The following is a 27,985-nucleotide window of genomic DNA, read 5'->3' on the forward strand; positions in this document are numbered from 1 at the left end:
GCCCCCTGTTCTCCACATCTCCATCACAACAAGCACTGTGATGAAGAATATTATGTGGCCTGTTCAGATGGATTTCTTTTAAGACAGCAATTGGGGATCTGTAGCCCTCCAGATATTCTTGGTTTACATCTTGCATCTCACCACGGATCAGGTTGGGTGGAGCTGATGGGAACAAGTGCAACAGCTGTAAATCCTCCAACCAAATTTTAAGCAGATGTTTGAAACCACTCCCCTTCCCTTATGACTGAGGTGTAAATTAAAATTTTAATTATAAGTTGATGTGTTGACCTAATGCTGAAGGTTCATATCACAATATATCACCCTTTATAAAATGCATTGAGAGAGCAATACTTGGAATGTATTTTGGGGAAAGATGGGGGAAAGTCTGACCACAAGTCTGAAGGAGGCACATTTTTTAGCTACAGTCAGTGCTTTTTTTCTTTAAAAAAATGTTTAGGGGTACTCTCATTTTCCTACTCATATTGAAATACTGCCCTCAATGAGGCCAAACTTAGATTCACAAAATGTTTAGGGGTATGCGTACCCCTGCGTCCCCCCAGAGGAAAAACACACACACTGGCTACAGGTACTGATGGGAGGAGGAAATCCTTGAAAAATGGGTGTTGCGTTCTGAATTTAAAGTCTGTTATATGCTTTAATTCATTCAGGTTTCATTTTTGTTCAGATCTGCGCAAATTCATTTCATTTCATTTGAATATTGCATTTTAATGTTTGTTAACTCCACGCTCTGCACACCTGCAGTTCAGGGAGGCAGGGAAAAATAAGCTTGAAAGACTGTGACGGAGAAAGAGAAGCAGTGCTGTGTATTCCAATGTCGTTGAGGCTTAGAACATGGATGTTTCCTCATGCTGACAAAATTTGATTTGATTTAAGGCGAGACATAGGGCAGTCCCTGTAAGAACATGAAAAGAGCCCTGTCTAGCTCAACATCCTGTTCTCACAGTAGCCAACCTGATGTCTAGGAGAAGCCCACAAACAGGACCTGAGCACAGTAATACTCCTGGCACCCCCATGATTCCCAGTGACAGGTATTCAGATGCATATTGCCTCCAGCAGGGTTCCTGTTGGCATGAGTTTGACAGCAGAGCTTTTTAAACCAGTGCTGGACTATCACCTTTCAAGGATGCTGTTGTGACACCCTGCCTTTAGCAGAGTTCATCCTCCGGTCTTTTCAAACTCTACAGTTCTGACACACACACCCCCCCCCCCAGGAACTGGCATTCGGAGGCATAATGCTTCCAACAGATGAGATTGAACAGAGCCTGTACCTTTAGTGATCCCTGTAGCTGCTGGTTTTAGAAGCTATTATTTGACTGAAGGCGGTGTGTGTGTGTTGTGGGCTTTCTTAATGTCCCTGCCCCTAATTTGAGCCATGCTCCATATACTGGGGCTGCCTTCTAAGTCCACTGTTGATCCTTCCCCCTCTAAGCTGAAGATAAGAGCGCTATCCTACTTTTTGTGTGTGTGGCAGAGGGTGTGATTCACTCATTGGAACAGAACCCATTTGTACTGTTCCTGAATTCTCTGAAGATATTTTTAGATGCCACCAGTCAAAAATATTATTCCCTTAACAGCCTGTTTACAAGACTTGTGTACTGCTGCTTTTTTGCTTGTTTAACTGCTTAATTGCTGGGTTTGGGCTGCGATTCGTGGAAGTAGGGCAGCAACTCAACCCAGTTGCTGAAGTGCAATGCAGTTGCATCTGAATGTGAGCAGATCTCAGTAAGGTCATTCCCACTGTGTTGTCAAGGTTGTTGCATTGTGTGGGGGGAGACGAGCTGAAAGCTGCGGCAAACTGTGAACACAGAACACCTTAGCTGGATTACCAGATGGAGCTGGTTGACAGCCGTTCCTCACAGAGGGAAGCATTCACCACCCCACAGAGCCCATTGCTCAGCACATGCTCTACAACTGAGCGATAGCCCTTCCTCAGTTTTTGGGAATCTCAGTGCTGTTGCCCTCATGTCCCTGAAATCACCTCATCTCTTCCATACCCAATTGATCACTGCAGATACCACTTGATCTGGTGGTCCATCCTGTACAACAGAGGAACATGGGACTTGCAGTGTGATGGCGCCTGCCCTTGGGAATTCCCTTGTGTTAAATATTAGACAGGCGCCATCTCTGTTGTCTTTTTGGCACCTACTGAAGACCTTCCTCTTCCGACAAGCCTTTTAAAGTAGAGAACTTCCCCAGCCTGTATCTGTGTTGGAATTGTCTTCAGGTGTTCTCCTGATGTCTGTTGATCTCAAGATCCAACCAGCTTCAGCCCATGCCATGCCAAATCCTGGCCAATGCAGCCATTGGATTCCAATTGAGGTTCAGATTTGCTCAGAAGCAATTCAGTAGAACCAGGAGTGAAGCTTACCCAGCAAAAGCTGCACACAGCTCATTGTAACTGAACTGAACCAGTCAGTTTGTTAATGAACAAAGCCTAATGGCATTATTAAACAGTATGAAATGGAATTACGAAGAGTTATAGGATTCACAGGAAAGGAAACAAAGTTACACATTATGAAATTTAAAGCAGCTTAAAGCAATTGGATATAATGTGCGAATGGAACTAATAAATAGCATTGGCAAAGCAATCAATCAGAGTAAATGGCATAATCTCCTCCTAAGAACTTCCAGACCATCTAGTAGTAAAACAGTTCTACGTTCCCTTTCATATTAGATCAATAAAATTCACAATTGCCAGTTTGGGGAAGCCTTGTAGTCTTCTGCTTGAGCAAAGCACATGAAGTTTTTTTACCATTACTTTTATCACCTGTGTGGGCAGATCTACCTAATGCTTAGACTATGAATTACCGGGGGGGGAGTGAGCAACTGGGACCCCTGCTGTACCAGTGGCTCTCCATGCAGAGCCCTTTAGAAGAAGAAGAAGAAGAGTTTGGATTTGATATCCCGCCTTTCACTCCCTTTAAGGAGTCTCAAAGCGGCTAACAATCTCCTTTCCCTTCCTCCCCCACAACAAACACTCTGTGAGGTGAGTGGGGCTGAGAGACTTCAGGGAAGTGTGACTGGCCCAAGGTCACCCAGCAGCTGCATGTGGAGGAGCGGAGACTCAAACCCGGTTCCCCAGATTACGAGACTACCGCTCTTAACCACTACACCACACTGGCTCTTTAACACACTTCTGTGCTGCTTTGCCAAAGCATGATATGCTTTTGCCTTTGTTTAGGTTTAATGCCCAGAGCGGCTACATAAAAAGCAAGATGTGGGAGTTTGAGGGGGGTGAGGTCCCAGGAAGCAGATGAGCAGAAGAGAACAGAGCCTAGGAGCAGCACGAGTAAAACTGTGGTGGCTGCACTTAGAGCCAGAGGGGAAATAGAATCATAGAACCGTAGATTTGGAAGGGACCCTGAGGATCATCTAATCCAACCCCTTGCAATGCTGGAATATGCAGCTGACCCATATGGTGATCAAATCTGCAACCTCGGCATTATCAGCAGCATGCTCTAAAATAAATTGATTCTTTGGGGTGACCCTCAAGTAAGGGAACATTGTAGAATTGCATGATCAGGTGAAGAGAGCTACTAGGCCATTATTATTATTGTTGTTGTTGTTATTATTATTATTATTATTATTATTATTATTATTATTATTATTATTATTATTATTCTATACTACCCTTTATCCGAGGATCACAGGGCAGTTTACAATTTAAAAACACATATAGATAGTATAGCAACAAACAAAAACAATACCCTTCTCCCAGTTTCAAAGGCCATAGATTGTTTAATTAGCCAAGGGAGAAGAGGAACGCTTTCACTTTATGCCTAAAGATATTCAGTGAAGGGGCCAAGCGAGCCACCCTGGGGTGAGCATTTCATAAGTGGGCAGCCACCACAGAAAAGGCTCGCTCTCGTTGTTGCCACCCTCAGATGATGATCACAGGGTCCAGGTCGGATCATGTGGGGAGAGGTGGTCCTTGAGGTTTTATGGTCCTGAGCCATTTAAGGCTTTATGGGTCAAAACCAAGTGGATGTAGGAAAGCCCTACACCTTGGAAATTAAAATAGAAATGGGGTCCTGTGATGAGAAGGGGATTTCCAGGCCGTGGCAGTAAGGGTCCCACGAAGAAATCTCTGAGGTCACTTGGTGTTCTGAGGGTCCTAGGAAGCTGAGGAAGGAGACAGGTGACATGTGAATTCATTCTGCCTCAAATTCCAATCTGAATGCTAGTTTAACTAGAAGAATTTCCAAAATTAATTCCAAAATTGATGTAGAGATTTCTATGCTTTTCAATCCCTTTTATTCTTTTATTCTTTTTTGCACCATTTCCCTCTTACTGATGTTCTAATTATGAAACACTGCCAGGGAAACAAAGCAATCAGGACGCGATTGTATGTGTGATTGTATCAATATTCCTTCCGGGTGTCATTTTGCCGGAGAGCATTTTGCGAGAGCGCATGTGAGCATCAGTTAAAGACTGCACAAACCCAACCTTGATGTGATTGTATGCGTTCATCTGACACTCAGCCATGCTTGCCTCTTCACCTGTTACAGAGTAAAGGGTTCTTGTGTACCCAGTTTCAGTGCACTGGTAAGTCAAACACAAAATGACGTCCATAGTGGAATTGTGTTTAATCATTGTTTGCAGGGCTGTCAATCTTTTAATAGGTACTTGCTGGTTTGGTATGTGTAAGGCTGTAGGAAATGGCAGCTGGTTCCCTTCAGCTATGTTTTAATACAAAGGGTACTCCGGTTGCTAAGAGACCAGTACTTCAGGTTTGGACATATTCATGCATACTGGATTGCTTATCTTGGTGAATTGGATGTTGACAGGACCGACGTCAGAAATAATAGTTGGGGGCAGGACAGAGATAACGAGTGGGAGCTGCAACAAAATGTGACTGTGTACAGGATTTCAGGCACAATCTTCCATTTCCACCTGGTTTTCTATTCCCAAACAAACAGCTAGCATTCCAAAACCAGTGAACATGCTCAGACTCACTTGGCTGTTTTAAACATACTTCTGCAAACCATTGTGATTTCTCAAGTCTGCTGATACCTCCCTCTTGTCTTCAGGGATGATAAGTAGCGGCCTGAGCATTGGAAATAATGGAACTCAGGCTACCTGATCTCCCGTTTCTAGAAGGAGGAAGAATAATCTTTTTCAAATATATGTGCACTCTGCTGTTTCAGTGTGAGCGTTTCTGTTCCTTAGTGGATTGGAGGTGGAGGTGGTGGTTTAATTTGTGCTGTGCTTGGAGTCCTCAACCATGCTATTTTCCTAATTAAAACAGGATAAGGCAGGCAAGCGATTATACATTCCTTGCTGTACAACAGTGGAAGTGTCTCTTATCAGGGGTGCGGGGGAAATCACAGAAGGGCTGCAGCTCAGTGGCAGAGCAGCTGCTTTTCAAGCAGAAGGTCCCGGGTCCAATCCGTCACATCTCCAGGTAGGGCTGGCAGAGAGACATCTGCCTGAAAACCTGCCAGTCCGTGTACATAATACTGAGATAGATGGACTTAATGGTCTGATTTGGTAGACAAAGAAGAAGAAGAAGAAGAAGAAGAAGAAGAAGAAGAAGAAGAAGAAGAAAAGGAGGAGGAGGAAGAGGAGTTTGGACTTGATATCCCACCTTTCACTTCCCTTAAGGAGTCTCAAAGCTGCTAACGATCTCCTTTCCCTTCCTCCCCCACAACAAACACTCTGAGGTGAGTGAGGCTGAGAGACTTCAGAGAAGTGTGACTAGCCCAAGGTCACCCAGCAGCTGCATGTGGGAAGCAAACCCGGTTCACCAGATTACGAGTCCACCGCTCTTAACCACTACACCATGCTGGTGTAGATAAGGCAGCTTCCTGTGTTCTTACAGTATTTGAGGGAGCTGGGGGGCCCTAAAGTTTCTGGGCACTGCCATTCAAATGGTGTGCTTGCATTGCATCATAGAATCGATTATGCAGCCTGGGGCTTACCTACCCCCCCCCAAATATTTTATTCAAGTTGGCACCCCTGTATGTTGTCCTTCTTAGCTGGGTGTTCACAGGACAACAGATCAGCACCCAGAAAATGAGCATAGGCATGAGCAAACCTGTCATTTTTTGTTTGTCTCAGTTTCTCATTTTTCCCCAATCTAAAATTCAGTTCTCCACATTCCACATCAGTTTCTGCATATTAGGAAAAAATGCATTAAAAAAAAAAAAGCATGTGAGGAGAAATTCACACTCACATGCTGGTGAATTTTCAGGTGGGAATGCTGAGAACTGAATTTAAGATTTGGAAAATGAGAAACTCAGAGAAACAGCAATTGACAGATTTCCCTGTTCCTTTGTTTGAGCCAAGAACTGCACCGGAACAATTTGGAAAGGCAAAAACTGAGTAGATCACTAAAATCAATCTGCGCGCAAGTTTGAGTGGTGCGGATTAAGCCAGTTTGTATCTAGCAGCGTGGCAGAAAAGCAATTCTCTCTCAGTAATTTCATTTGGAATCGGGACTCATTAAATTCTTTGGAAAATATCTGTCAGGCGAGTGCCAACCTTAAGGTTTCAGAGCCTGGTTTTGCTGCTGCTTCTCAGCATTGAGAGAGGAGTCCAAGAAAGATGTTAGACAGATGGGCAGTGCTGCCTAACCCAGAAAAACATTGTAAATAATACATAGTGTTTTCTTCCAGTTTTATGTCTCTCCCCACCCTTGCCACCAGCCATAGTTACAGTTATAGCTGCTGGAGAGAAACTGGTCATGTGAAGTGATACTTTTACTGCCTCCTCACAAAATTCATTCTGTGGAAATGACAGAGAGCGTGCAATGCTTTCATGGGGACTGCTGTGCTGTCTGAACTGTTTATGCTGACTGGTAGTGCCTCTCCAAGATTTGAGATAGGGTTCTTTCCCAGCCCTACCTGAAAATTCTGGGGATTGAACCTTGGACCTGCTGCAAGCAAACAGATGTTCAACCACTGAGCTACCTCCCTTCCTAATTGTCTCTGCTTGCCAAGAGCAATTCCCTATCCCTGGTAAATCATTGCACTCGTGAATGCCCTGATTTTATTTTACAGTGGTACCTTGGTTCTCAAATTTAATCCGTTCCGGAAGTCCGTTCCAAAACCAAAGTGTTCCAAAACCAAGGTGTGCTTTCCCATAGAAGGTAATGCAAAATGGATTATTCCGTTCCAGACTTTTAAAAACGACCCCTAAAACAGCAATTTAACATGAATTTTACTATCTAACAAGATCATTGTTCCAGAAAATGAAAGCAGTAAACAATGTGCTGCAGTCACACATGTGCCACACAGTCACAAAAAAACAAAACAAAAAGAGCTGCAAAAACAAAAACGCAAAATAAATAGCAAAAACAGCATAACACTCAAAACGGAGCACATTCGGCTTCTGAAACAGATTCTCAAACCAGAACACTTACTTTCAGTTTTGCAGTGTTTGGGTTCCAAGTTGTCCGAGTACCAAGGCGTTTGAGAACCAAGGTACCACTGTATTTTATTTTCACCTCTATTACACTTTTATATGTTGGTGTGGATTTCGCTCTGTCATTCTTTAGGCTCCAGATTCTTCCCCAGAGAGCACCCACAAGTTAAATCCCTTGCCTATGGCACAAGGAGGCGAAATCTCTTGGGTCATACCCTGAGACTTGGCAGCCTTAACACATCAGGAAAAAAAGAGATGCTTTTGTTTGGGCCAGCAGAGTCCCTAGTTTACTAGAAACATTGGACCGAGTCTCTAGGTTCTGTTTTGAAGCCTAAACTCCGTCACGAAGAGCATGTTCTGCCAGACTCCTTCAAAAGCTGCAGCCGTGACTCAACCCAAGCCCACTCTCTGCTCTAAACATGATACTGAGCCCTGGTAGGAAATCATCAAAGCCCTCGCAGGCTGTGGAGCTAAACAGGAGCTTCCCTATGGGCATTTTGAAAATCTGAGATCCTTCTCAAACAAGCCAGAACAGTGCTAAATCATTGACACACACAGCCAATAATCACAACCAGATTGCAAGATAATTGTTCCCCATAAGCAGTGAAGACAGAGCTCCAGAACTCCGCTGATTTGAATTTTCCATTATTGTTTGGCTTCCCTTGAAAATGCTCAAGGAACCTCGAGTTGCTTTTTCAAGGCATGGTAGCTTTCAGATCGACATTGCTTGGGGAAGCAATGGAGGAGGGAACAGGCTTCCCTTGCAACATGACAATGGCCCAAGGCTACAATGTGTGCCATGAGTCTCAAGGCATCACCTGGTGCAGGCATGGAATGCCAGGTAGAAATGGATGAGGAGGGGAAAGAGGAGGATGAAATGGGGGGAGAACAGTTAACAGAGCCCAGAGGAAGTGGGTCCTTCCTAAACCCTTCTCCTTAGTCTATGAAAACCTGGGGAGCAGGGAGATAAGTCTTTACTTGGCACCAATAGATATCAAAGAATGTGTCAGGTGGACCTCACTGGGTTGAGCATTCCGCAGAGGGGGAGCTGCAACTGAAAAGACCCCCTCTCTTGCCTCCAAGCCCCCCTCAGTGGGTGGGCTGGGGGCTGGGGAAAGGTCTCCAAAGTTCACATTGAGAAGAATTCTTTTTAAAAAATAAATAAATAAATATTTATTAAAGTTTTCACAATATTACATAATGAAAAAGAAAAAATAAGAAATAAAAAACAGTTAAACATAATTCCATCTTTACATCACTTATCTTTCATTTACTTGTTTCCCGGACCTCCTCATACCTCCCTTTTTTGTATTCCAGTTCAATTTATTAGTTCAGCAATTCCTTTCCCTCCTTATTATCCTGATGTTTAATCTTAATATATTATAACATTAAATTTTTACCTATTAAAAATCCAATTTTTCCATATTCTTTTAAACCATTACCGCTAGAAACCACTTAACTTCAATCCAACATCATTCTAACATTCCTTAATTTTGCAATATTTCTGTAAATAGTCTTTAAATTTCCTCCAATCTTCTTCCACCGACTCTTCTCCCTGGTCTCGGATTCTGCCAGTCATTTCCGCCAATTCCATGTAGTCCATCACTTTCATCTGCCTTTCTTCCAGAGTGGGTAAATCTTGTGTCTTCCAATACTTTGCAATAAGTATTCTTGCTGCTGTTGTAGCATACATAAAGAAAGTTCTGTCCTTCTTTAACACCGATTGGCCGACTATGCCCAGGAGAAAGGCCTCTGGTTTCTTCAAGAAAGTATATTTAAATACCTTTTTCAATTCATTATATATCATCTCCCAGAAAGCCTTAATCCTTGGGCACGTCCACCAAAGGTGAAAGAATGTACCTTCAGTTTCTTTACATTTCCAACATTTGTTATCGGGCAAATGGTAGATTTTTGCAAGCTTGACTGGGGTTATGTACCACCTGTATATCATTTTCATAATATTCTCTCTTAGGGCATTACATGCCGTAAATTTCATACCTGTGGTCCACAACTATTCCCAGTCAGCAAACATAATGTTATGTCCAACATCTTGTGCCCATTTAATCATAGCAGATTTCACCGTTTCATCCTGAGTATTCCACATTGAGAAGAATTCCAGAAGAGATTATGTTATCACTACCAAGGGAAACCCTTCTCAGTTTGCAGTTTGGAGGGTAGATGTAAGAAGACTGGGGGTTTAATAATAATAATAATAATAATAATAATAATAATAATAATAATAATAATTTTTTATTTATACCCCGCCCTCCCCAGCCAAGGCCGGGCTCAGAGTTGCTTACAAGCAATAATAAAAACAAGATGAATGATTACAACTTAAAAACAAAAATAAAATACAACATTAAAATAATGGAACATTAAAATATTAAAATGTAGCCTCATTGCAGGAGAAGGAAAAGAAAAAAGAAAATGGGGGGAGGGGAGGGAATCAAATTGGCTCCAAGCCAAAGGCCAGGCGGAACAACTCTGTCTTACAGGCCCTGGGGAAAGAAATCAGATCCTACAGGACCCTGGTCTCATGAGGCAGAGCGTTCCACCAGGCCGGAGCCAGAGTTGAAAAGGCCCTGGCTCTGGTTGAAGCCAATCTAACTTCCTTAGAGCCTGGGACCACTAGGGTGTTGTTATTTATGGACCTTGAGGCTCTCCGTGGGGCATACCAGGAGAGGCAGTCCCGTAGGTACGAGGGTCCTAGGTCGTGAAGGGCTTTAAAGGTCAAAAGCAGCACCTTAAATCTGACCCTGTACTCCACCGGGAGCCAGTGCAGCTTGAAAAGCACTGGGTGAATATGCTCCCATGGCAGAGACCCCGTGAGGAGCCTCACTGCAGCATTCTGTACCCGCTGGAGTTTCTAGGACAGCTTTTGGTGGTGCTCTCATACCAACTGACTAGGGCTTGTTTGTCTCTACCTTTAAAGAGCATGATGCTTTTAATTCCCTTATTTGGTGGTCACAGTCCCTGTCTTTGCTTGCTGTTTTTTTGCTCCTTTGACTAGTACAACTGAATTTATTAATTTCAGTCACAGACCAGTTCCAGCTCACATACAATATCAGGGAAGTCATAAAACACGAAAGGGATACATTTTAATTTGCAGTTGGGTATAACAGGGACAATACAGATATAGCAGCAGTTAAAAATATATAAGTTAAATCTTAATCACTAAAATATAACCTAAAATTGTCATTTAAGGCCTTTGACCAGTATTATGCTTTATTCTGTTGGTCATTTTGTATTTGAGTTTTATGCTGGGTTGGGTTTTTAACTTTCTTTGTGGATCTGGGGTGGGTGAGCATTATGGCAATAGGTTTCCTTTTTGTATGATGCCTTCAGAACTTGTTTAGTGAGGAACTGAACAAATATAAGTAATAAAAAAAATGGGGGGAAACGTGGGAGGGTGTTTTGGTTCATTCATACACAATTAAGCCATTGAACACATCTGTGTTTTCAAGCCAATAATATTTGGACAATTGGGGAGCAGGCCTTGAACCCAACCTGCTGTACTAAATTCACCTTCAAGTTCTTGGAACTGAAAGCTTGTTTTAAACGTGTTTGGTCTCTCTCACCCAGTGAAACCTTTTCCATCTTGATCTTGAGGACTCGCTCAAGAGATGGAATAGTGCCACTGTTCCGAGCTAAGAACTTAACCAAGGGAGCGTATGGGTTTGACTCCCACGGGAAATATGGCTCTGTTGAATTGCATCTCGTTGTTCCATTGCATCTGCGTGTTCTGCCACAGAGTTGCCAATCTCCTTTCCTAGAGAGAGAGAGAAGAGACTGCGAAGCAATCTGTTTTATTAGTCTTATATATCAAAGATGGGGGATTTATTTTGACAACTTATGTGTTAAGTGTACCTCCTCCTTCTATGGCCTTGAGCACATGGTTAACTTCCAGATTGACTGTGCTTACCAAACATGCTGCCGTCCTCTTGGACTTCCTGATCTGTAGCAAGCATTTGAGATGAGTTTCTGTTGTGGTTATGAACAACTTCTAAGCATTTCCCAATCTGGTGCTCTCTGGATGCTTTTGGGCTACCATCACTGTCAGTCAGCATGGCCAGTCATCAGGGACAATCAACCCACTCTCTCATCATTTAGAAAAACTTCCTTCATTTGGCTCCCTGAAGGTTGCTGGTGTTCACTATTTGTAACCAGCTGCTGGCTTGAAGGTATTGTTATAATTATTATTACCCACCCCTCACCACAGTGAGAATTCAAAATTAAAAACTGTTAAAATAGAGTATAGTCACAGGAATTGGGTGGTTGCTGAAACCACACATCTCAGGTGTCAAACAGGTGTGTCTTGAGCATTTGCCAAAAGTTGTATAGCAAATAAATCAGAAACACCTTTGTGGGAAGGTTATTTCAGAACTTAGGGACTACCACAGGAAATGCTGTCTTCTTGGCCAACACCACCAGAACATCTGAGGGAAGTGGACCAACAAAGAGGACTCCCTCTTCTAATCTCCACCCCTGGGAATCCCCTTGCCTTATTTTTGAGTCAGAAAGTAATTCTAAAGGAATTCAGTGCACAATATTTCTCTCCCTTCACTGCAGAAATCCGCGAAGCTTTCCGAGTACTGGATCGCGATGGCAATGGCTTCATTTCCAAACAAGAGCTGGGCATGGCGATGCGTTCCTTGGGATACATGCCTAGCGAGGTGGAACTGGCAATTATCATGCAGCGCCTTGACATGGATGGTGAGTCCTCTTTGCTTCCATCATGGTTTTATGTCAAGGGGACGGGGGAGGACTGTAGTTCCTTTGCATTCTTCACATCATTGCCATGCAGAAAGTCCCAGGTACCACCTTCGGGTGCAGATGAGAAAGACCACTGTTTGAAACCCTGGAGAGCTAGATGGATCAAAGGTCTGGATTGATCTAGGTTCTCCATAATTTGTGGAGAGGCTATCTGCTTGAAGGAATTTGGGGTGGATAGCAAGGGAAGCAACTGGCTTTGGGGAAACAACCAAGGTTAGGAAATCCATGAGTGAAGTGAGATGAGAATTAGCATAACATGATTTTCTCCATGATGCCTATGTCTGTTCAAACTTCTAGAAGCAATGCCTAAAGCTGCTCAAACTTTTATCATGCTTACAATAAAACTCTTCATATCTAGGATTATACTCTTGGTTCCAGTTGACTTAATCTGGTGTCCTTTCTACATAGTATGTTTGTCCTCTAGTTTCTCTCTGCATATACCGTGTTCAGTATATGAAGATGCATAAATGTTCACAGAGGACATAACCTCCATCTACGCAAAATTTAGCAGTCCAATGCATACAATGCCACTACCGAACTTCAGGAGGAGGGGGGGTTGCGGACTCACGACCCCGCCCACACTCACTCCCGCGAGGCTGGTGCCAGCCTCGCGGGAAGCAGGGATTCCCTTAATTTGCATCCCCTGCAGACAGAGAGGCCAACAATAGGTGGAACCAGAGTCAGTGTTAGGTGGAAAGAACCAATGATGGGCAGAGCCAAATCATTCTAGTTTTTTCCCCCCATCCTCCTCCCTGTTGAGTTTTACCAGGGGCAGTGCTGAGACTAAGGAGGACGAAATAGACAGCCAGGACCACCCCCAGATGGGTTATAAGTAAGACGGCAGGCAGGTGGGCTTGGAAGAAAGATGACTGACGTTGGTGGGAGAGCTCCCCATTTGCCTTTATGAACCAGCCTGGCTGAGAAATCTCTGACCAGATATTTCACTTGTTTCATTTTCTTGCTTATGTAGCTGTGGAGGTCTCGGTCTATCATGGGAGCTAGGCTGGTGAAGGAGGAATGGAATGAGTTAGAATAATTAATTACACTCTGAGGAGATCCATTGGAATAATTGGACCTTAGTCTTGTCCATTAATTTCAATAGGTCACCTCTTGAGTAGGAATAACATTGATGGGGGGGGAGCATTGGGTTGCAGACATTTTTTCAACCTAAATTTTGCTAAATACAGTGGTACCTCGGATTACGTACGCTTCAGGTTACAGACTCCACTAACCAGAAATAGTACCTCGGGTTAAGAACTTTGCTTCAGGATGACAACAGAAATTGTGCTCTGGGCGGCATGGCAGTAGCAGGAGGCCCCATTAGCTAAAGTGGTGCTTCAGGTTAAGAACAGTTTCAGGTTAAGAACAGACCTCCAGAACGAATTAAGTACTTAACCCAAGGTACCACTGTAGTGGTAATTATAGGATCTTTTGATTATGAGTGCCACAATATATTGGTGCATTTATTTCCCACTGAATGGGGGGGGGGCAGGAGCAGGAATTCAGACCAAAGCATCTATTTTCTATTGCAAAACATTTGCGTCCATCTATTCGGCAAACAGGAAAAGCTAATGGGGGTGCAGATGGTTCGATGCATGCTGTAGGTGACAAACGTACCAATCCATGCTGATTACTCTGTGCTCATTTCCAAGTACAACTCATTGGTTTTTGACAAACAGTTTCCACTGGCCTCAGGTGTTGCTTGGTAGGTTCATACATCTGCTTAGCTATGGTGCTTTAGGTTTGGTAATGGAATTGGAAGTTTCATAACAGAATTGCCTTTCATCTCCCTTTGGTTCTGCAGTATGATATATGAGCTCTCCTTCAGGTTGGGTTAGATGACTGGGACTAATTTTATATTAACTGTACTGACTATTCCACCATGTCCAGGCTCAAATCAAGGCGCTGGTTTCACTTGTTCATTGATATATGTCATCCTTCAGCCATCTGTTTCCCAGGAAGGTTTGCAAGGAGATAATTTTCTTTTCTTTCTTTAATATGTTTATTACCTGCCCTTTTCAATGCAGACCTGGGATGGGGCACATACAGAATCAACATAACAGATTAAAATTCAAAAATGAACAGCCATTAGAGATAATAGATCTGCCAAGGGGAGGGTCATTTTTTAAAACCTTCCTTTCATTTTCCACCATCAAAGGCCTGAGCAAAAAGATCTAGTAGTCGACCCAGCAACTGGAGGCTTGCAATGTCTTGAGATGGATAACCTTGAAGAAGGCAGCACTCAGCAAACTGGAAGCCATCACAGGCAATGTCACCTCAGTCAAAATTGCCCCTTGCACACCACAGGGCAGAACAGCTCTGTGTGGGTGGAGCTGCTCCTTCAGATATCTGGAGCACAAGTCATTCAGTCCATGCATCCATCCATCTCTTTGGTATGGACAGTGACCAGTATTCAAAAATAAACATTTTCCAAATACCGTGGTACCTCGGGTTAAGTACTTAATTCGTCCCGGGGGTCCGTTCTTAACCTGAAACTGTTCTTAACCTGAAGCACCACTTTAGCTAATGGGGCCTCCTGCTACCGCCATGCCGCCAGAGCACAATTTCTGTTCTCATCCTGGAGCAAAGTTCTTAACCCGAGGTACTATTTCTGGTTAGTGGAGTCTGTAACCTGAAGCGTATGTAACCCGAGGTACCACTGTATATAAAACCATACCAAACCAAATAGAGCACCATGAGAAACTGATTGCTGTTTCCAGTAGCATCTTAGAGACCAACTAAGTTAGTTATTGGTATGAGCTTTCGTGTGCATGCACACGAAAGTTCATACCAAAAACAAACTTAGTTGGTCTCTAAGGTGCAACTGGAAGGAATTTTTTTATGTTTTTATTTTGTTTCGACTACGGCAGACCAACACGGCTACCTACCTGTAACTGATTGCTGCTAACTGCCTTATGCTGTAGAAACACCAGGCATTGATGGTAAAAATAAAAAGTTTTCTGAAATTAATTCATAGAAGCATAGAATTGCAGCATTGGGAAGTCCAAGGATCATCTAGTTCAAACTTCTGCAATGCTGTTGTACATGTTTGTCCAAACATAAAATAAAATAATACAAAATAATACATGTACAACAAAAGATAGCAGAGTTTTTTCACTATGATTGCATGTGGTTCCATTGTTATTTAAAAGAAAATTACCCAATAAAGATGAATGAAAACAACAACAAACTTCTGCAATGCAAGAATCACAACTAAAGAATCCCTGACAGATCACCATCCAACCTCTGTTTAGGAAATACAGTATTAGTGATTGAGAGTCCACCACCTTTCAAGATACAGTGGTACCTCAGGTTAAGAACTTAATTCATTCCGGAGGTCCGTCCTTAACCTGAAACTGTTCTTAACCTGAAGCACCACTTTAGCTAATGGGGCCTCCTGCTGCCGCCGCACCGCTGGAGCACGATTTATGTTCTCATCCTGAAGCAAAGTTCTTAACCCGAGGTACTATTTCTGGGTTAGCGGAGTCTGTAACCTGAAGCGTATGTAACCTGAAGTGTATGTAACCCGAGGTACCACTGTTGTCCGTTCCACTGTTGAACAACTCTCACCATCAGAAAGCTATTCCTGATGTTTCATATTGTTCAAATGCTTCCTGTGAAAAATTTGGAATTCTTAGTAACATTTCAGCTTTAAGTGGGAATATTGTAAGACCCAGAGAACAATAGCCTGGTATTTATAAATAAAACAATTCTCTAAAGAAATATTACTACTCTTCAATGCCAATGCTAATAATTTTCCAGGAATAGTGAATGAAACAAACCAAATTAAGAGAGAGAGAGAGATTTTAATTCAATTATATTGTTTTTCTTCATTTCTTTCTGTATGTTATATAAGTATATGTTCTTGCTTAAATAAGTAAAAAATAGATTCAACGTATATAACATCATTAAACAAAAAATGTGTACACAGTATACTATATGCTTACCTAGGATTATTGAATATTTCATTGAGATATTATCCTCATACTCCTCTCAAGGCAAAACAGAATAAACACCACTTCCATGAAACGTACTGGTAATTTATAATGACTTTGATTTTGTATTCTAATGTGATTAATCATTAATTATGGGAAGCAGATGTTGCAGACATGCAGCTGAATAAAGCTGGCCACTGAGTCCGCCAGGAATTTAAAGTGAAAATCCATAGTGCCTCATGTTTGCATAATATTGCATAATATTACAGAGACATATGGATCTGTTCTATAGTCTAAAAAAGAAGGATGTTACTCAGAAGGGTGTTTACATTCTACAAATGTAAAATCAATGTAACTTCTGAAGTGTTAGCAGGCAACTGCACGTTCCTCTCCTGCAGTTTCCAGCAACTAATATTCAGAAGCACGTCTTCTCTGAGAGTGGAGGGAGAACATAGCTATCATAGCTAGTAGCTGTTGATTACCTTATCTCCCACGATGCAGAAAAAACTGGGCCAATCCTTGCTCTAGGGCAGAAGTTCCCAAACTTGGGTCTCCAGCTGTTTTGGGACTACAACTCCTATCATCCCTAGCTAGCAGGACCAGTGGTCAGGGATGATGGGAATTGTGGTCCAAAAGCAGCTGAAGACTCAAGTTGGGGGGAAAATGCCCTAGCCTATGCATGGAGGGTGGGAAGGGGTCCTTTGAAAAATAAAGCCCACCCTCCCCAGCCAAAACAAATGTGCAAATAAGGAACCGGGAAGTAATTGTTCAGGCTGCAATTTGATTTGGAGTGGGTCGGCATCCACCTTAATTCATTTAACTTTATTTGTGGCATATCTCTCACATTCTCTTTTTATCATTGCATTTTCAAGTGATCTGCCGCTGTGTAAATTGTCTTTTACTGCGTTGTCGCTTTACATGACACACAGTTGCTGGTAATCCAAAGTGTCGTGTGACTGATAGAATCTGACTTGATGTCCCTGCGCAGAAGGGAGGAAGGTGCCCTTCCTATCTTTCTGAAAGAGATGCTTTGAAAGATAAGAGGCTCTGCTCTTCTGCAGATCTACTGCCTCTCTGTCCAGACGAGGTCACAAATAAAACCGAGTTGAGAGCTTAGTTTTTGCGCATTATACTTGAAAGGCAGGGCATAGCTTTTGGAACGAGGGTGGCCAACATTTCTGCACCCCCTGGAAGTGCCTAGAAGTGTCCTCCCTCCACTGTGTCTGTGATTGTTGTTTTTTCATGTAGAAATGTTTAGTCATGTTAAACCCCCCCAAATAATAATAATAATAATAATAATAATAATAATAATAATAATAATAATTTATACCCCGCCAATCTGGCTGGGCTTCCCCAGCCACTCTGGGCGGCTTCCAACAAAATATTAAAATACAGTAATGCATCAAACATTAAAAGCTTCCCTAAACAGGGCTGCCTTTAGATGTCTTCTAAAAGCCAGATAGTTGTTTATTTCCTTGACATCTGTTGGAAGGGCATTCCACAGGACGGGCACCACTACCAAGAAGGCCCTCTGTCTGGTTCCCAGTAACTTGGCTTCTCGTAGTGAGGGAACAGCCAGAAGGCCCTCGGTGCTGGACCTCAGTGTCTGGGTAGAATGATGGCCATTTAGAGCTTTAAAGGTCAGCACCAACATTTTGAATTGTGCTCAGAAACGTACTGGGAGCCAATGTAGGTCTTTCAAGACCAGTGTTATGTGGTCTCGGCGGCTGCTCCCAATCACCAGTCTAGCTGCCACTAAAATCTGAAGCAGGGGTGAGGAACCTGGCCTACAGAGCCATTTGGAGAATCCATGCCCACCCAACCTATTCAGTTCCAAAACTGGGGTGTAGTCCTGGGCAAGTCCAGGGCCAGATTTAGGTTTGATGAGGCCCTAAGCTACTGAAGATAATGGGGCCCTTTATATGTCCAGCTGTCCTTTGTCAACAACAAATTGCCACTGTTTTTTGTGTTGAATATATGCTATATGGTAATTTGTGGACCTAATAGGTCCATACAAAACACAAAACACTTTTGCTATATGTAGGTTTTATTTTATTTGTTTTTTATCGTATATTTTGGGAATGTACATCCAGGTTTTTTTTCCCTTTAAATGTTTTGGGAGACCTCAAGAGAGTGGGGCCCTAAACCATAGCTTGTTTAGCTTATATGTAAATCCGGCAGTGGGCAAGTCACATGACCTGCACCACAATCTTACCCTGAAAGAGCACTTGGTGGGGGAGCATGGCGCAAGCACAAATGAGAGCACAGTGCCCAAAATGGCTGCTGCCATCTTGTGTGGGGAAAAAAGTGGATGTCCCACCTTTTCTGGGATACTTGGTGGATGCGCAACTGGTGTCATGCATGACAAAATCTAATAGTGAAGGGAAACGGGTGGTGCCACTCCAGCTGTCAACTCTGTGACAACTTGACAGGTGGCTTGTTCCACACACCTGTCCAAGTTGGACCATGGGGGAGGGCGGTGGGGAGGCCTGATAAAGATTTGGTTTCTGCAGCCAAACAAATTCCTCAGCCCTGGTCTTACATAAAGTGACTAACTATGTAGTAATGGGTAACGGTTATTATGGGATACAGTTATTATGGGATGCAGCCAAAACTCCACCCTTCATTTACTTTCATTTTCCTAGGCAGGTGTGTGGCCCTATTCATCATTTTTTAAAAAAAATTCTTTTTGCTGGGTCTTCAAAAGTGAGTCACCCTACCTTATATTAATAATGCAATAAAGTGAAAAAGAGGACCTCTTTAACAAATTGAAATTCTTTCCCCCTCACCACTAGTAGAATGAAAAGGATTCACCAACACAGATAGAACTAGGCCTAATAAGGCTTGCACCGGAACAGTCATAAACTACTTGCATAGCCTTGCATAAACTACTGCCCTCAGTCACAGGTCCAAGTTGTTGTAACCCTCAGCTGATGCCCTCTTTGGATTTTAGAACTATCCCAATTATGTACATATTATCCACTCCATATCACTTTGTGACACATTGTATCCTTCTGTCGGAACCTAGTTTGGACAGGACTGCGATCTTGCTTTCCTTCAGCAACAATAACCCCCGTAACGACGTGTTATGTAATAGCTGGAAACACTGAAAACAACTGCAGAGCTCATTTGCAAACTTTGCTGCCTGTTACACGATTTTGTGGAATATTAAATTGCTTACGGTTTACGGGTTGTGTGTGGTCCAAACTCCTTAATGCCCTGCTGCTCCTTGTGGCATTTTGATCTGTCGCTGACCACACAGAACCAACACGGGGGGAGCAGGGGGAAAGCACTGGCAAAAGTTGGCATTGCTGGTTGATTTTATTAATTTACCTTCCACAAGTGTATGATGGAAACTAAAAATTAGGGTGAAAAACAAAAAATTAATTAAAAATGAACTCCTTTGCAAGTACAGTGGTACCTCGGGTTACATACGCTTCAGGTTACATACGCTTCAGGTTACAGACTCCGCTAACCCAGAAATAGTGCTTCAGGTTAAGAACTTTGCTTCAGGTTGATAACAGAAATCGTGCTCCGGCGGCTGGTGGCAGCAGGAGGCCCCATTAGCTAAAGTGGTGCTTCAGGTTAAGAACCATTTCAGGTTAAGTACGGACCTCCGGAACGAATTAAGTACTTAACCCGAGGTACCACTGTATATAATGCTATTTTCTCTCTCTCTGTGGAAACATATTGAGATGGTTATTTAAACAGTTGATCTCAACTGATATTAGTTTTGCAGCTATATCAGAGCAGGGGCTGCCCCTCTCTGTTTGCCAAATCCTTGCTGTTCCCACCCACCCACATCAATTCCCTTGGATTAATGCATTGATCCTTCCTGTTCCCACTCCATGCAACTACTAACCTCACTATTGAATTTCCCAATCCCATTAATTTTGCTCTTCCATTCTGCAACCTTCCTTTGAACCCCCTTTCACCTTCACTCCCATGCTCATGATTTCCCCTTCTTCTTTTGGACTACCCCTCTGCAGACAAACCATTATAACCTCCTGCATTTTCCTGCACCCACACATTGCAGTTTGATACAAGCTTAAATAAAGCAGGTGTGGAAGGATGAGGTGAGGTGGGGGACACTGGAAGGTGACAGTTTAAAACACAGTTTTGTATACTGATAAGGGAGTTGGGAGATGTTCTGTTACATCAGCTTTTGGGCATTAGATTCTGTGTAGGGTTGCCATGTTTTGAAGAGCCAAATAGAGGACACATTTGCAAACTTCTGCTTTCCACTATGGATCGCTATGACTACCCATAAAAGAGAGGACGTGTCCTGGAAAAAGTGGGCATATGGCAACCCTATGTGGTTCCCCCCTCAGTGTTCCTCCATCTCAAACCTCTGCCATTATTTGGAGCATGATTTTTTTATCTCTGTGTTTTTCCATGGGTTGTTAAGAGCTACAATTTTTAAACCACTCTGGGAATAGTAGCTCTGTGAGGGGACTAGGGGGGGGGCGGGAATCTACTGTTCCCATGATTGTTTGGAGGAAGCTATGATCATTGTGGTGGTACAAGAGTGCTTTAAATATATGGTGTGGATGTGGCCCTTTTCCTGGATTAGAATAATAGAATCATGGAATTGTAGAGTTGGAAGGGACCACTACTGCCATCCAGGCCAACCCCCTGTAATGCAGAAATCTTTCACCCCATGTTGGCCTCAAACCAGCGACCCTGAGATCAAGAGTCTCATGCTCTACCAAGTGAGCTATCCCAGTACAGTGGTACTTTGGGTTAAGAACTTAATTCATTCTGTAGGTCCGTTCTCAACCTGAAACTGTTCTTAACCTGAGGTACCACTTTAGCTAATGGGGCCTCCCGCTGCCGCCACTGTGTGATTTCTGTTCTCACCCTGAAGCAAAGTTCTTAACCCGAGGTACTATTTCTGGGTTAGCGGAGTCTGTAGCCCGAAGCGTCTGTAACCCGAGGTACCACTGTAGTCCGATGAATTTTCACCACTTCTTAGTTTAAATACATCTTTAACTGGCTGTTGATTTATTGCTGCATTGCTTTATTGATATTTTTTTCCTGATTAGCTTTACCTGCTGTCTGCTTTTAATTTGTATATATTGTGTTTGGGTTTTATATGATGATTTATCATTAATTTACTGTATCTACGAACTGACATTCTTGGAGCAGCTTGCAATATATTTCAATTTCGGATGCAACAAAATAGATGAGAGTGTAATGAATGGAGCAAAAGCATCTGCAAGTCCCCCCCCCCAGGTATTCCATATGCTAACTCCACTTCTGAATCTGGGGGCCAAGGCAGGCCACTAAGGAAACAGCAGCTGTAGAAATCCAATGTTGGCCTCTCACATAGTGGGCCTTCTTCAGCAAACCCTCCAAGTGTCCCTATTTTCTAGGGACAGTCCTGGATTTACAGATGCCATCCTGGTTTCTGATTTGATCCCAGAATGTCCCACTTTTCCTTAGAACATTCCTATTTTTATCAGATAAATATTGAAGGGTATGCGACCACCTAGCCAAGGAGATAAATACCATATTTTTCCGTGTATAAGACATTCCATGTATAATGTTTTTTCTTTAAAAAAATTAGGCAAAAATTGGGGGATTGTCAGTGAATGCAGAGGGGGGCAGTTAGGCAGTTGGGCGATTGGCAGTGGCAAGCAGATGGGCAGGTGAGCAATTGGCGGTGGTAACCTCCCCCCCCCAAAGAAACTCAAGGGTGATCTCTTCCCAAAAAAACTCAACAACTCAATAAATATTGATTTCTTTAATTTTGGGTCCAAAAAAATAGGGGTCGTCTTATACATGGGGGCATCTTATACACTGAAAAATACGCTAACTTGAAGGCAGCTGTCAGCAGAAGAGGAATGGTGGAGACTGCTTCCCCAACCTGACCCTTTCAGAGAAGAGGAAGACAGTTCAGAATTACAACAGGGGTTTGAGGGAGGTCACAGCTCAGAGGCAGATGAGGGGGAAAGCTGGGAAATAATGGGAGAGGAGGAGGTAGAGGAAGCACCAGGAGGGCGACAGCTGAAGGACACAGTGTCTTTAGAAAACATTCCAGACCCCCCCTTCCAGAACCTGGTGAGCCTTGAAAGTAGGAGAGCAAAGGGCTCGGAGACTATGGACTCTACAGCACCCATAGGGGAGGTGATGACAATGACAAATGAGGAAGTGGGGATAAGGAGGGGGTGGAGAGTCATTTGGGACAAAGCCATTATCCAAGAGGCTGGGTTCCAAGCCTCCCTCTGTAAATATTGAATTAAAAAAAGCATATGGTAAGAAACTTTCCCTTGTCTTTGTACTTTCCTGGCAACCAGCTGTGAGAGATGCTTACAGCCACCTGACAACAGCCCTGCACAGTGGTACCTTGGGGTAAGGTGCTTCAGGTTACAGACGCTTCAGGTTACGGACTCCGCTAACCCAGAAATAGTTCTTCGGGTTAAGAACTTTGCTTCAGGATGAGAACAGAAATCGCATGGAGGCAGCAGGAGGCCCCATTAGCTAAAGTGGTACCTCAGGTTAGGAACAGGTTAAGAATAGTTTCAGGTTATGAACGGACCTCCAGAATGAATTAAGTTCTTAACCCAAGGTACAACTGAATAGGGAAGTTTTTAAAAAATATTTAATGCTTTTATATATGCTGGAAGCTGCCCAGAGTGTCTGGGTATGTCTTCAGCTGTGGCCATAGGTGAACTGGAGAACTTGCTTCCACAAGTGACAATGATGGCCACCACCCTGGATGGCTTTAAAAGAAGATTAGACCAATACATGGATGAGATAACTATCAATGCTCTACTACCACAGTTGGAGGCAGCAGGGCTTCTGAATACCAGTTGCTGGAAGCCACAGGAGGGGAGAGTCTTCTTGTGTTGGAATCCAACTTACTGGTTTCCCACTGACGTGTGGTTGGCCACTGTGAAAATAGGATGGTGGATTAGACCGGCCATTGGCCTGATCCAGCAGGCTCTACTGATGTTCTCATGTAGCTGATATCTGTGACAATCTTGGCTCCTAGTGACAGATGCAAAGAGGCTACTAGGGAAGCAAACCACCAGCAGACCTCATATGTTTCTCCTGCCATCATTTTCTTACTAATTCTTTCCCCCTGTTCTTAGTTCATATCTGCACCATTACTTTCCCCCAGATATCCTGGGAAACAGCAGGTTGTCCCAATAGAGCTACTATTCCCAACACTCTGAAAACGAGTACAGTTCCCAGAAGTCTTTGTGGGGGAGCTATCTGCTTTAGAACAAGCTGGGAAAGCTCAGTTGGTAGAGCATGAAACTCTTAATCCTAAGGTTGTGGGTTCGAGCCCCATGTTGGGCAAACAATTCCTTCATTTTTTTTTGGGGGGTTGACCTTTGTGGTCACTTCCAACTCTACAATTCTATGCTTCTAAGTATGGTGTGGGTAGGATCTTAGCTCCCCTGGCTGCAATTTGCAGAAAGATGTGTTATAAATTTGTGCCACAAATTAATTTTAAAAAAATCTCTTAGCGTGGTATTGTTAATAAAAACTTGTTGTTGTTGTCTGCCTTTCTTTCCAGGGGATGGTCAAGTTGATTTTGATGAATTCATGACAATCCTTGGACCAAAACTGGTGTCATCAGAAGGACGGGATGGTTTTCTGGGGAATACAATTGACAGCATATTCTGGCAGGTTGGTGGCAAAGTTGTGCTCAAAATGAGAAGATGTGAGCATTTCTGAGAAAAAATAAAAAAATTCCTTCCAGTAGCACCTTAAAGACCAACTAAGTTAGTTCTTGGTATGAGCTTTCGTGTGCATGCACACTTCTTCAGATACACAGGGTTTCTGAGAAGTTATCTTTCTTTTCCTGATCCCCATTTTCCGATGTGTTTTTGTTACATGTTGAAGAACATTTTAGTGGAAGGATGTTAAAAGTGAGAGCTGTTTTTCAGCAGTGAGGGGCTGTAGGCTGCTGCTAAATGCAGCTGGGAACTCTAAAACAAATACTGGGGAATTTTCTGAAAAGGGCAATGAAGATTTTGAGTGGAGTTAAATTCAGGCTTGTCTGTGCTAACTTCCTTGTGGTGCTGTTTGTCTTCATAGGTGTCTAGGGGAAAACCCCTGAGATGATGTCAAGTGATATATAATAGGGGTGGAATCCTACATAGCCCTAAGGTTGCATTCACATAACAGTTTATTTTGTTTCTCTATATGCCAGGCAAAAACATGTCTTTTTTTCATTAGGTCTTTGGCATTTAATTATCTGTAGCAATAAAACTGCTAGCAGATTTGCAAAGCTAAGTAGGGCCCATCTGGTATGATTTCAAATTCAGTGGGGGGCTGTGTGTTGAGATTCCTGCATTGTCCCTTCCAACTCTACAGTTCTACGATTATAAGGGATACGGGTGGCGCTGTGGTCTAAACCACTGAGCCTCTTGGGCTTGCCGATCGGAAGGTTGGCGCTTCGAATCCCCACAATGGAGTGAGCTCCCATTGCTCTGTCCCAGCTCCTGCCTACCTAGCAGTTCAAAAGCAAGCCAGTGCAAGTAGATAAATAGGTACTGTGGCAGGAACGTAAACGGTGTTTCCATGCGCTGCTCTGGTTTCTGTCACAGTGCCCCGTTGTGCCAGAAGTGATTCAGTCATGCTGGCCACATGACCTGGAAAGCTGTCTATGGAAAAACATTGGCTCCCTCGGCCTGAAAGCGAGATGAGTGCCACAACCCCATGGTTGCCTTTGACTGGACTTAACCGTCCAGGGGTCCTTTACCTTTACCTTCTATGATTCTATGAATCCATTGGTTTGGGTCCTCCCCTCTGGAGCAGCAGAAAACAGGTTTGCTCCATCTTCCATGTGACATCTCTTCAGATATTTGAAGAAGGGTATCAAATCACACACAAACCTCAGTCTTCTCCATGCTAAACATCCCCAGCTCCCTCCATAATTTATTATGTGGTTTGGTTTCCAGCTTTGATCTATGATTAGATCTCACCAATATTACCAAGATCTGTATCAGCACCGTGTAGAAGAGTGAGGATGGCAGGCATCTCTCTCTTGTTCCTCTTCATTAGTAAAATTGAAGCCTGTTAGTGCGCACAAGTGCATTAGCGGGGGACTGCATTTGCAAAATAATGCGCATAAAGTGCTGCCCTGGTATGGTAATTGTCACCTTGGGATAAAGCCCAGTTGAGTAGCTGTTACAATTAGATTTGTCACCTTACCAAATAAAATGTAATTGCAAGAGCCCAGCGGCTAGGCTTTCCTATACAAGACAGAATTGCATGGGGAGGAAAATCCTGTTAGTGAGAAGAGTTCTGAGGACCTGTGGGCTTCTAGCCATGATGGCTATGCTGTGACTCCACAGTCAGAGGCAGCAAAGTTTCTGGGTACCACTTTCTGGGAAATGCAGGAGGGGAGATTGCTTCTGTGGCCAGGCCATTGGCCTAATCGAGCAGGCTCTTATTATCTTCTTATAGCATACTGGTCAGGATGCTAAACAGGAACCCTGTTATCTCTTTGCAAGAAGGTACACGAGGCTCCATCAGATACCGTTAGGCCCAAGGCTACACAGTAGCTAAACTATGTAATGGTATAAGAGCTTCCACACACTATTTATAAAAACAGATATAGGTGGTGTGAGAACATATAGCCACTTTGAGGATGCTGGATTAGATTGGCCTTTCACCTGATCCAGCAGGGCTCTTTATATGTTCTCTATTTAAAGAATGATGGGCTTTTTTATGTTTTACCATATTGGCCCGAATATAAGCCACACTTTTTTCCCCCTCCAAATTCCGACCATGAAAAGTTAAAGTGTGGCTTATATTTATGACCTTACGCTGCTGGCAAAGCGGCGCGACTCCCTGCCCCCCCCATAAGCAGCCCGGGAGCATGGGGCAATGACACACTACCTGCTCGCAACTCCCAAGTCTCTGCTGAGCCACCGGAAAGAAGGGGAAGGGAGGAAGGCCACTGGCTCCCCCCCCCCCAAGAGCAGCCCAGGTATTGTCTTTTCTCTCTCTCTCTCTCTCTCCCCCCCCCCCCAATTTTAAAGGTGCAGCTTATTTGCAGGTGCGGCTTATATTCAGGCCAATACGGTATTTGCAACTCTTTGTCATGCATACTACAAGAGAACTTAAAACCAAAGACACACAAGCAAATACATTTTTTTCTTTGAAAGATCAAATTTTTAAAAATGAAGCATTTTCTCCTCTGCAGAGACCTCGAAGGCTCTCCCTCTAACTGACAATCATGCTTCCAGTACCAATCAGTTGATTGGTGGTTGCGGCAACCCCCTTTGCAAGTTGCCCAGTGTCAATCCCCTGGAATCATGGCAGCAGGTGATGGACAAGTGGGTGGGACTCTGGAGGTGGCCAGATCCAGTTCCTCACTTCTGATGTGTATTGGCACACCCACCTACATGCTTTCCCCAGGCAAAATACAAAAGGAAATTATCCATTATATTCAACTTCTATAATAACCTTCTCCGTCTGAAATGTTTGTGAATCAAAATGAATTGATCTTGTCTCTAGAGGCAAAATAAATAGCACACGATGGGAAGCACTAATGTGAAGTGTCAGCAGAAGCAAGATCATTAATTATATGCCCTGCATTTGGCCTATAAAAGGAGCATCTTTGCTCAGCTATTTTTATTTTCAAGCTGATTTAAATGTTATTTCAAAGCTGTGTAAATCTCCGTCTTCAGAATGGAAAGTGAACCGAGGTGGGCATTTTTCTGCTGCTGCTGCTGCTGCTGCTATAATTTCTGAGAAGTTGCCCATCGCCTTTTTTAAATCAAATTCAAACCCGCAAAAGATTGAGTTGTTATGTGCTGTGAGTAGTTCATTTTGAAAGAGGGGAGGATGGCTGACCACACAGGCAAGTGGACCATTTGTTTCCACTAGGGCTGAGCGCCTGATCTGACCAAATCTCCAAATGAATTGGGCCAATTCTGGGAAAATCCAGGCTTTCCCTGAGTCAACTGTACATAGCCCTAAATTGCCTTGGGCTATCTAGAGTGGCCTGAGCCGGTCAAGCGGTGGTGGTCAAGCAGAATCAGGCATCCTCTCCTTTCCCAATAGCCTCAGAGGCAAGAAGAACAAATAATTCGTATTGTATGGCTTTTTATTCAGTCATCTGGTTGCAAGACAAAGGATCCATGTCTCCATGCATAGGAGATGTTGGCTACTCTGAGTTTCTCCTCTTCCATCTCCCACAACATCCTGGAAACCTACAGGAAGTCACAGGAGTCACATCCTGTCAGGGGATGATTAGCTGCTTGTGCTTAAAATAGTGCCCCTTCAGAGTTTGTGCGACCCCACAAACCTCTGTGTGTGACAGAGCTCCTCAGACATGTCTGCTCTAGTCACTTGTAGAGTCCGACAGTGGCTGTCTGCGGAAGCGCTTCCAGCAAAGAAGTTCCTTAACGGAAACGCGTCTCCTGGACTCACGACGTGACAGCTTCCGGCGAAGCATAGGTCTCCCTGCAGTTGCTTCTGACACCTCCCCGCTATTTTCGCTCGAAGTGTCTCTCACCCCTTTCTCTCCCCTTCTGCTTCCTGCCTGGGCTGCTGCGTCTCTCTCAGCATTACTGAGATCCTCCTCCAGAGACCCCGCGCTCCCCCTGCTGGTCCCTGCCTTGGCTGTTGACTCTCTCCCAGTCTCTGGGAGCCCTACCACTTCCCTTTCCTCTGATGTCAGTTCCCTGACATCCACCTCCCCTCCAGGGCCCCCCTCTCCCCCGCCCCTACTCTCTCCTCTGGGCGGTGAGGAGCTGAAACCCCTAAAAGAATCCTCTTCATCTTCCGACGTCTCGAACATTTCCCTCCATCGGTCTTCGTTCCGACTCGCTGAATCCTCCTCCACCTCGGAATCAGCGAACCCCTCCAACTCTTCTTCTTCGTCGGTGGTGGCGAAGTATTCCCTCCGGAACCTCGCCACT

At 43.7% G+C, this 27,985-nt stretch overlaps 1 protein-coding gene across 4 annotated transcripts in view; it reads left to right on the plus strand.

Annotated features, from left to right (window-relative positions):
• CALN1 (calneuron 1) overlaps nucleotides 1-27,985 on the plus strand; it is a 137,051-nt gene that overhangs the window by 83,914 nt on the left and 25,152 nt on the right. For all 4 annotated transcript variants that reach the window (XM_082201309.1, XM_082201311.1, XM_082201312.1 and 1 more), the window contains 2 exons: nucleotides 11,956-12,099; nucleotides 23,623-23,735. In XM_082201309.1, coding sequence (XP_082057435.1) covers nucleotides 11,956-12,099; nucleotides 23,623-23,735 — 257 coding nt within the window. The remainder of the gene's footprint in view (nucleotides 1-11,955; nucleotides 12,100-23,622; nucleotides 23,736-27,985) is intronic.

This window comes from Podarcis vaucheri (assembly GCF_965113315.1).
Source record: "Podarcis vaucheri genome assembly, chromosome: 15".
In the NCBI taxonomy this organism is placed as follows: Eukaryota; Metazoa; Chordata; class Lepidosauria; order Squamata; family Lacertidae; genus Podarcis; species Podarcis vaucheri.